Genomic DNA, 11,270 nt, shown 5'->3' with positions numbered 1-11,270 from the left:
AAGAAAATGAATGAAAAGGGATTTGAAAATCACTTTGGTCATAAAGTGTTGGAGCCTTGTATCAAGTCTGTGGTGGTAATTACTCAGTAATGGCAAGAATATGCCACTAGCCCCTCACTGCAGAACAAAGATCCAGGGGGCGGGGTTGGATCCACATCTAGGGATGGAGATGGGTGGGTTTAGGGATCAGGGGGTGGAGACGGGTAGGTTTATGTATATGTAAGGTGGGAGGAGTTGGATCTGGATCCAACCTCGCCCCCTGGATCTTGTGTTCTGCAGTGAGCACCATCTCAGAATATGCGCAAGCAATGTCTCAGCTCATGTCTCATCCAGTAGGTGGCAGCAGTGACTTAACTTTTCCACCATCGTCTGACTAGTCACCCAAAGACAGCCGCAAACCAGTCATTACCAGCTGCCTGACTGATCATCATGTCTTTTAAAGCCTTCTTGATTTTCCCGTGTGTTTACAAGCCAAGACCTAGGAATGTTGGGCGTCTGTGTTTGATTTTGGGGGCACCAGGTAATTTTGGGCCAGAGGGTGAAAACAGGGTGTGTTGTCAAAGAAGCAAACCGAGATGGAAAGATCCTGTTGTGACTCATAAATGACCAGCTTCCTCTGAATGGCAGATTTTCCTTTAGTTATTTTTATATTTCATCCAAACTCCAGACAAAATGCTTGTGGAAAATGTGCTGTTTGGAACTTACTGTATGCATGTTTCCTGGAACCTGATCAGTTTGGTTTATTCATCAAAATAGAGACTGTAATGCATCCACTCTACCGTTAAAAAGTTTGGAATAATTACGACTGATTGTCTTATGCTCACCAAGACTTCATTTATTTGACTAAAAATCCAGTAAAACCTGTAACACTGTGAAATATTACGACAATTTAAAAGAACTGTTTTATATTAATACTATATTTTAAAAATGGCTGTAATGGCAAAATAGAATTTTCAGCAGCCATGATCCTTCTGAAGTCATTCTAATATGCTGCTTTGGTTCTCAATTTGTGCCGGTTATTAATATGGTTCTTATATCAATTGTTTGTTTTTGCTGCTTAATTGTTTTTATTTAAGAATTCTTTGATAAAAAGTTCAAAGAACAGTATTTGGAATATAAATCTTTTGTGACGTTCCGTTCGCCGTGGGGCCCCCTCAAGCGCGGGGCCCGGTGCAACCGCACCAGTTGCACCCCCCTAAGGACGGCCCTGACTGTCAGTTTCGATCAATTTAATTCCATCCTATATAAATTTAATAATTTCTTTAAAAAAAAACAAAATCGTACTCTCAAATTATTCCAAACTTTTGACCAATAGTGTACCTCCGAGTAAAAGCATCAAATCCAGTTTTGAATGGGATGAAGAATATTTTTTTCATAAATTGCTTCATCACAAAATAAACGGTAAGCCTAAAAAGTGTTTAGCTGCGGATGTCACACTTTAAAGTGTGAATATGATTCTAGAGACCTTCTCAGAACTAACCACTTTACCGTTTTAGCAATGACTAATCTCAGTCTTTTTTTAAGCCGTTGTATGTAATCAGTTCCCATCAAGATCTTTTTTATAAGTGTGACTCAAGTTTCCAAACACATTTCGAGGCCACTGTTTGCATTCATTATCTCCATGCTCTGCCTTTATACGCACACCTAGTAAGTGAACTACATTGTCGCTTTAAATCGCCTCGGGTGCATTTCTCTGCTCCTACCTACCATTAACCAACAGGTCTCGGAGCCGGAGTGAAATGAGGGTGTGTGTATGTGAGTGAGAGATGTTTTGCCCTGGGAGTGGCTGCTGGATATTCCAGGCAGGGTTGCGAGTGCCGCTCGGCTCAGTGAAGAAAACGCGCACGCTCGTATACGCACTCCTCCAGAGCTGACGTGGGCTGTGGCCTTGCACAGCTGCTGCCCATCTGCCACTGAGAAGCAACCACAGGAGCTAGACAAGAGGAAAGAGGGAGTAGACAGAGAAGGGAAGAGGAAAAGTGGCTAAGTATGGACTCGCTGCAAGATTGGGCCCTGGCGTACCCGGCTCTGGCCCGGCTGCTCTGGGTGATTGTGCTGGTATTGGCCACCGTCCTGATTTGGAGCTTGTTCTTCTGCTGCTGGGGAAGCTCCACCTCCCCACTGGAGAGATACCTCTCAGGTAATATAGCTGCTTTTATTCTCACTCAACTGACCTGGAATCAGTTCCTGCTGATGTTCTTCAGCTCTTTCCGGATCAGTAGTAGATACAGAGAGTTTAAGGAAGGGGAAAAAAGTGTTTGCAGTGGCAACAAAATGCTGGTTTTCCATTGACTGGCTGTTTTTAGTAGGCACAGCATGGAAAAGTGGTTGAGTTGTGTGTTCACTGTCATGCACTCTTTATTTGACGTCATCTGAAGGGGCGTTTTGAAGCCTCAAATCACAGTTTACTATTTGTCAAGCAGTATCCCTAAATGAAATGTTCCTTTGATTGTTACGCAATGGCAGCCGTTGCAGATTTTGTCCAAACCAAGATCTGAAATGCTTTAAAAAGACCCACTTGAGAAAGTTATTTCGAGACCACAAAGCGATGGTTGTTAAATTGGACGTACTAATTGTAGCTTTCAGTGAAATCTGTCAGTTGTGTATTCTTTGAATAAATGAAACACATTCCTGTAGATTTCCATAAACGTACACAGCAAAATCCCCAGAGTTAAATCAACTCTGCTCAGAGTACATATTGTCCCAATCTACAGAGTGTTAAAGTAACACTGAAGCTGAGTTTAAGTTAATGGGATAATTAAGCAATTAATTAATTGATGAGTGAGCATTAGTAAAGAAAACCCGCTGATAACAATGTTGAAGATTTCATATCACATAATCCTCAACAGTGGTAACTCTGCTTCAGTGTTACTTTAACACTCTGTAGATTGGGACAATATGTACTCTGAGCAGAGTTGATTTCACTCTGGAGATTTTGCTATGTAGCAGCCATGTGTTTTCAAAGAAAACATTGAAGGTCTGACATGCATTTGAGCTTGAAAGAGTGAAGAATGTTCACATAACTAGTTTCTTCTAAGATCTGGGGTCAAGGTTCAAAGCTGTTTAAATGATTTCTGTGACAGAGATTTTGACAGTTGCACACAATTCTAACCTATATACTTGCCAGTGTGTTTATATATACGTGTATTTACCTCCAAAAAAACAAATGCACACACCTCCTTATGAAATGTTTCAATCAATATCGTGACGCACAGTTGAGAAGCTTTATATTTAGTATTTCGGTTGGGTAGACATCATAGTTTAATATCCTCCACGTGAGCTTCCTTTAACTAATTTACTACTGTGTTTCTGTTTCAGCCATGGAGAAACAGTCAAAGACAAAGCACCAGAGCCAGGTACGTCATCCTCTGTTATTAAGTTAATGATGCTGAAATTATATTTGTCTAAGTGCATTAGTATTCAAGACTCTCATACAACACAAATTGCATATATGTAGTGTGCAGATACAATTGAACATAAATTCTTGGTTATGTTCAGAATGGAATACTAGCATGCTTCATACTGCTTAATATACTCCGCATACTTCCATTTTTAACGTTTGCAATTGTATCTGAAGCAGTATGTAATGGTAAACGTTTAAAACTGTAGCATGTTGCAAAGGTTTCCTCAAAAATATTAAGCAACACAACATTGATAATAACAAGAAATGTTTCTTGAGCACCAAATCAGCATAATAGGTGATTTTAAGATTGTAGCAATGATTGATAAAAAAAAAAAAAGCTTTGCTATAAAAGCATTGCAGCAAAAACTGCATTTTAAAATATATTAAAATAGAAAAGTTATTTTAAATTGTAATAATATTTCACAAAATTAATGTTTTACTGTATTTTTAATCAATTAATGCATCCTTGGGGAGCATAAGAGACTGTCGAGAACGTTAAAAAATCTTACCAACCCCAAACTTTTGAACAGTAGCATGCATACTGCAAAAACAGTAATATTAGCATGCTAGTATGCCATTCCGAATATGCGTAGGCCTTAGGAATATGTACTTTTTACCCAGCAGCCTCTAGAGGCCAGTATTGTAAAATAAGCCTTTTGATGACACTTTACACAGGTCTTTCAGCAACTTTTCAGTGATCCAAAACCCTTTTTATATATATTGTAGAAAAATACTTTGCTATAATTGATTGTGGTACTACTTTGCTATAATTAAATATGCAAATGATTGTATATCCAGGTAAAAACATCTTAGAATCTCACAGTTTACGCAGTATATGTAGGCACACAGTAAAACAGCTGTGTACATGCACTATTACTTATAATTTATGAATGATGAACACATAATAATTGCTTTATAAGACAAAGATGATTGAGTCTATGGGTGAGTTGTCAGTGCAGGCTTGTGTTCATGCTGGTTTAATAGACTGCCGGACAGAGATGGCTTGTGATAGCTCTGTCTGCATGAATGGAGACACTGTCTCTGCACACTGTTATAGGACAACAAAAGGCTGTTTCCTCCCCTGTTCTCTAAGTGGACAGAGAGAAAAACAGATCCAAATGATATTATCTCACAGCCCGAGAGAAGAGGCAGATCAAGTTTATATATTAGATTTGTTTGTGCAATTTACGGAGCAGATGGTCAAAATTATGATGGCCATAATCATTTATTCTGAGTACTGCAATAATCCAGATTAGAGTAAAAAAAACATTATTTTCCAATACAATTTCTTGCATTTTCTGTGTTGATTCTAAAATGCAATACCTTGCAGTGGCACCAAAAAGAATTTGTTAGGGATGCACCGATACTGGTATCGGTATCGGGCCCGATACTGAGCTCCTGTACTCCTACTCGTTAAAATGCCCCGATACCACACAGCATGGGAGAAGAGCCATATTCAGACAAAGAAACACCGACAACAGACAGCAGAATGGAGTTATTAGAGTAGATGTCTACGAAGTATATGTATGCAATGAATATAAAACATTCAGTATTAATGCCTGTATAGCTGATTTGCGCCAGCTGATGAGCAAATCACGCTGAGTGGATTGAGCGTGCGGCGGCGCAGATGCGTGAGCTTGTTGAGTGAATATCGCTTTTTTACAGACATCATTGGAAAGTTTGTAGTTCGGTCGGATATGTCAAAAAGATGTAAGTAAAACAATGCACAAGTTACTTAATGGTAGGCAGGGAGGGAGTGAGAGAGAGAGAGAGCGCGCACTTCTGTTGTGTGATCTTTATTGATGTTCGCTCACTTAGCACGCATCATTTGGATTAAAACTAAATCGTAAATATAAGACAATTTATAAGGGCATTCACTATAAACATAATTTATTTTCACCCTTAAGCATACACGACTTTCTGGCGAAAGTGAATCTAGCAGCCTGTGTGAAATGTGCTAGGCTGTACTGTACTTGTCCCTCTCATTCTGCACCAGTACAAATACGTGCACACTTTGTGTTTTGCTTGCTTGAGTGTTTCTGCATTATATGAGTGGCTTTGGAAAATAAATTGCTGCACGTTTCAGATGGGAAAAAAACGCGACTTCTATTTCTGAAAATATCACAGTTAGGAGATTTATAGCGAGTGGTTCCCTGCATTTTTACAGCAAATCGCGTGATTACAGTACTAAGCCGCTGCAATGGAGCAGCTCTAATGCTATTAAATTAAAGTTGATGTAGGCTACCATAGAGAGAGAAAAAAATTTACAGTGAAAGTAACAAAAACTTGTAAAATACATTTTAATGGGCATAATTAAGTGTGAAAATAACAGAAGGATATACAGTCAAACCAAAAATTATTCAGAGACCCGATATAACTTTTTATATTTTTTTACTAGTGGGTGTAGGAAACTATAGTTCATTTATGTAAAGTGAGGATAGCAAAAGAAACTAAATTGTGATATTATACCCAAAAATTCTTCATACAGTGGACTACCAATAAAATGTATACAAATTTGAGACCAAAAATTATCTGGGTCTGGGAAAAAAATTGACGTTCAGGTTTGCATGAACCTGGTTGACAGCATGCCCAGGAGAGACTGTGCTGCCATTAAGGCTAAGGGTCACCCGACAAAGTATTGATAGTTGTGTAAATATTGACAGCTGTATGAATAATTTTTGGTTTATTGTAATCCATTACATACCTTTCTATCAAAGTTATCTGACATTATCAAGTTGAATTTGTTCTGACAGAGTTTAACTCTGAGTTCTTGTCATATTTTATTACCATTTTCTAAACTATATGAATAAACTGTGATAATGTGAGAAATGTTGAAGGTGTCTGAATAAATTTTGGTTTGACTATCTATTTGATAAATTAAGTTAACCAACTAACATTATACATATACTCTTTTGGTTTCTGTACCCAATATTTAAAAATTTACAAATGCAATGAAAATATTGGTATCGGTACTCGGTATCGGCAAGTACCAAAAATAAAAGTATCATATCGGGCGAGTACTAGAAAAAGTGGTATCGGTGCATCCCTAGAATTTGGACACTTGAAATTGTATGAATTTTATTAAAATAGATCGCAGCAAGTGACTTATATATTAATTACACCCATTATTGTTACTTTACCACTCATTAGTTAAAAGTAATAGCAAAAAAAGTGAAGTTAGTTCTGAGAAAACTTGCCTCATTTGTATGATGCATGTATTTATGCTACTTGGTTTGATCTTTTGTATCTAATACAATGATGTTCAGTTATGAATTAAGCTTCCAAGTACTTTTTGCGGCTGTACATGATGTGTCTTGTGAGGGAGGAAAAATACGCTTTAGTTCTTGCGTTTGTCTCCTATGATGTCAAGGCAAACAAATGTCCATTTTCCTCCTTTAGTGTTTAAACAGTAGTGTTTATTTAAAGGAATAGTTCACTCAGAAATTATAATTTGTTGGAAATTTACATTCCTCTCGGCCTCGGGCCATCCAAGATGTAGAGGAGTTTGTTTCTTTATCACTTCCCAAGATGTTATTGAAGGAATGGAGTCATGTGGATTGTTGTGATGTTTTTATCAGCTGTTTGAACTCTCATTCTGACGGCACCCATTCACTGCAGAGGATCCATTGCTGAGCAAGTGATTTCTGTTCAGAGACTGTTCATTTTTGGGTGTAATATTCCTTTAATGCTCTGCTCAAGTTGGTCTTTGTAGTTTTTCTTAGTGAGGATGGATGTCAGATCATAGCTGGATTTAAGTGTTAGGTAAAAACACTGCAATCTCATTTGGTAATGGCCATTAGGTAATTAAAAAGCCCTGATTCAAGCCTTGACATAAAAGCCAGCTAGAATAATGTTCTTGTGCCTGCTTTCTATTTAAACGTGTATTTGTCTGATAGAAATGGCCTCCTAATTGTGCACCTGACAGATTTAATCACACTCACAGGCTGTCACATAAGGACTTCTTTGTGTGATCCAGGCAGTGGGCGTCAGAAATAGCCGAACATTCTCTAAACCCACTGATAACCCTTTTGTGGCCTTTTCAGAATTGTCTTGGCTAAAATTACTTTAACCTGCATACATTTGAAAGGTAGTTCCTGTTGTAGGTTTTATTACAGCTTTCAAATGAATATGCTGATTTCACTGTTTTTTCAGCGGAAGAAGAAGCCGAAGGACAAGAGTGTCTCAGCGGCTCTGCTAAATGAGGGGATCGTCGGGGTGATCAAACTGGCAACCCCTTTCTCTCAAGAGAAACAGAAGAAGAAAGAAAAAGAAAAACACGGGAAGAAGACAGAGGAAGAAGAAAAGAAGGAGGGAAAGGATGAGAAGGAGGAAGAGAAAGAAGAGAAGCCCTCTACAACAGTGAGGAAGAGAAACAAACGGCACCTGAAAGTCACCATCGCACCTGGTACCGTGACTTCAGCTTCTGCTGAACAGGTGAGAATGGCAATGGCAAATCTGAATGTCTCCTCTTGTTAAAACAAATCCGTTTTGACACCTTTGACTTTTTGACTTTTATTAAGGTGTCTGTTCAAAACACACCTTAAATATTTTATTGTAGGTGCTTTTTGTGTTTTATGTTAATGGAGATTAAGAGATATAAAAAATACTAAATGTAAATTTAATATTGTTTTTTTAATTACTAAAGCAGCATAAAGCTTTGGTTTTATGTCCTTGAAACCCTGTTGCTTGAAGAGTGTAGCTTTCTTCACATTTAATGGCACATCCTTTATTTTATTTTATTCTATTTTTTTATTGCCAGTAGTCTTTAATTTAATATGTTGCTATGAACCATGATTTGTTTTTTGCTATTATTAATAGAGCCCGACCGATATGGGTTTTTTGTGGGCCGATGCCGATATTAGGGAGTAAAAAAAGACCAATACCGATATATCGGCCAATATTCTTTGTGTAGGCTATATTATAGTACAGTATAGTCAAAAGTTTGGACACACTTCCCATTCGTGTCTCCAAACTTTTGACTGGTACTCTTTATAGAATACAGTATATAGCCTACATAAACCGAATATATATATATACATACATAAACAATTTTTTTGCAATGATAACTCAATTGTGTTGATCAAACACTTATAATGATGTGACAAACATAGGCCTATGTAGTGGAGGCAGGGTATTTAACAATTTAACAAACTTTATTATTCAAAATGAGACTGACATCAGTGCACTTAACAGTAAACGTCACTTCACTTATTATAAATAACTTAACAGAAATAGAACAAAATATATATATATAACTTGAATTAAGATATTAAACAAGGTAACTGTGTAGGGCAAGCAAGGTACTGCCAAACCAACAGGGGCAGGTTTATGCAGGAAGCACAGCTTTTCAGAATTTGGACACTTGAAATTGTATGAATTTTATTAAAATAGATCGCAGCAAGTGACTTATATATTAATTACACCCATTATTGTTACTTTACCACTCATTAGTTAAAAGTAATAGCAAAAAAAGTGAAGTTAGTTCTGAGAAAACTTGCCTCATTTGTATGATGCATGTATTTATGCTACTTGGTTTGATCTTTTGTATCTAATACAATGATGTTCAGTTATGAATTAAGCTTCCAAGTACTTTTTGCGGCTGTACATGATGTGTCTTGTGAGGGAGGAAAAATACGCTTTAGTTCTTGCGTTTGTCTCCTATGATGTCAAGGCAAACAAATGTCCATTTTCCTCCTTTAGTGTTTAAACAGTAGTGTTTATTTAAAGGAATAGTTCACTCAGAAATTATAATTTGTTGGAAATTTACATTCCTCTCGGCCTCGGGCCATCCAAGATGTAGAGGAGTTTGTTTCTTTATCACTTCCCAAGATGTTATTGAAGGAATGGAGTCATGTGGATTGTTGTGATGTTTTTATCAGCTGTTTGAACTCTCATTCTGACGGCACCCATTCACTGCAGAGGATCCATTGCTGAGCAAGTGATTTCTGTTCAGAGACTGTTCATTTTTGGGTGTAATATTCCTTTAATGCTCTGCTCAAGTTGGTCTTTGTAGTTTTTCTTAGTGAGGATGGATGTCAGATCATAGCTGGATTTAAGTGTTAGGTAAAAACACTGCAATCTCATTTGGTAATGGCCATTAGGTAATTAAAAAGCCCTGATTCAAGCCTTGACATAAAAGCCAGCTAGAATAATGTTCTTGTGCCTGCTTTCTATTTAAACGTGTATTTGTCTGATAGAAATGGCCTCCTAATTGTGCACCTGACAGATTTAATCACACTCACAGGCTGTCACATAAGGACTTCTTTGTGTGATCCAGGCAGTGGGCGTCAGAAATAGCCGAACATTCTCTAAACCCACTGATAACCCTTTTGTGGCCTTTTCAGAATTGTCTTGGCTAAAATTACTTTAACCTGCATACATTTGAAAGGTAGTTCCTGTTGTAGGTTTTATTACAGCTTTCAAATGAATATGCTGATTTCACTGTTTTTTCAGCGGAAGAAGAAGCCGAAGGACAAGAGTGTCTCAGCGGCTCTGCTAAATGAGGGGATCGTCGGGGTGATCAAACTGGCAACCCCTTTCTCTCAAGAGAAACAGAAGAAGAAAGAAAAAGAAAAACACGGGAAGAAGACAGAGGAAGAAGAAAAGAAGGAGGGAAAGGATGAGAAGGAGGAAGAGAAAGAAGAGAAGCCCTCTACAACAGTGAGGAAGAGAAACAAACGGCACCTGAAAGTCACCATCGCACCTGGTACCGTGACTTCAGCTTCTGCTGAACAGGTGAGAATGGCAATGGCAAATCTGAATGTCTCCTCTTGTTAAAACAAATCCGTTTTGACACCTTTGACTTTTTGACTTTTATTAAGGTGTCTGTTCAAAACACACCTTAAATATTTTATTGTAGGTGCTTTTTGTGTTTTATGTTAATGGAGATTAAGAGATATAAAAAATACTAAATGTAAATTTAATATTGTTTTTTTAATTACTAAAGCAGCATAAAGCTTTGGTTTTATGTCCTTGAAACCCTGTTGCTTGAAGAGTGTAGCTTTCTTCACATTTAATGGCACATCCTTTATTTTATTTTATTCTATTTTTTTATTGCCAGTAGTCTTTAATTTAATATGTTGCTATGAACCATGATTTGTTTTTTGCTATTATTAATAGAGCCCGACCGATATGGGTTTTTTGTGGGCCGATGCCGATATTAGGGAGTAAAAAAAGACCAATACCGATATATCGGCCAATATTCTTTGTGTAGGCTATATTATAGTACAGTATAGTCAAAAGTTTGGACACACTTCCCATTCGTGTCTCCAAACTTTTGACTGGTACTCTTTATAGAATACAGTATATAGCCTACATAAACCGAATATATATATATACATACATAAACAATTTTTTTGCAATGATAACTCAATTGTGTTGATCAAACACTTATAATGATGTGACAAACATAGGCCTATGTAGTGGAGGCAGGGTATTTAACAATTTAACAAACTTTATTATTCAAAATGAGACTGACATCAGTGCACTTAACAGTAAACGTCACTTCACTTATTATAAATAACTTAACAGAAATAGAACAAAATATATATATATAACTTGAATTAAGATATTAAACAAGGTAACTGTGTAGGGCAAGCAAGGTACTGCCAAACCAACAGGGGCAGGTTTATGCAGGAAGCACAGCTTTTCCAAATGTAAACATCTAAAATGAATAAATAATAATAATTAATCATATTTTTTTTCACAAGGTCTGTGTTGTGTATTTTCTGGTAATCAAATGAACATGCAGAACATTCGTATTTAAATTGTCTTTTTGCAGTTTAATATTCACAGACACAAAATATATATATATATATATACTGACCTGTTTTTTATTTATTCATCAAAAATAATGGAGCGATGTAAT

At 37.0% G+C, this 11,270-nt stretch overlaps 1 protein-coding gene across 1 annotated transcript in view; it reads left to right on the top strand.

Annotated features, from left to right (window-relative positions):
• Positions 1-1,662: 1,662 nt before the first annotated feature.
• The window catches only part of LOC107592072 (plectin-like), a 104,789-nt gene continuing 95,181 nt past the window's right edge, over positions 1,663-11,270 (top strand). Inside the window, exons 1-3 of the mRNA XM_016281433.1 lie at positions 1,663-2,140; positions 3,319-3,356; positions 7,556-7,837. Coding sequence (XP_016136919.1) covers positions 1,990-2,140; positions 3,319-3,356; positions 7,556-7,837 — 471 coding nt within the window. The 5' untranslated portion in view covers positions 1,663-1,989. The remainder of the gene's footprint in view (positions 2,141-3,318; positions 3,357-7,555; positions 7,838-11,270) is intronic.

Source organism: Sinocyclocheilus grahami, unplaced genomic scaffold, assembly GCF_001515645.1.
Source record: "Sinocyclocheilus grahami isolate Dianchi unplaced genomic scaffold, SAMN03320097.WGS_v1.1 scaffold149.1, whole genome shotgun sequence".
Classification (NCBI taxonomy): Eukaryota; Metazoa; Chordata; class Actinopteri; order Cypriniformes; family Cyprinidae; genus Sinocyclocheilus; species Sinocyclocheilus grahami.
This window is presented reverse-complemented; position numbering and strand designations above follow the sequence as displayed.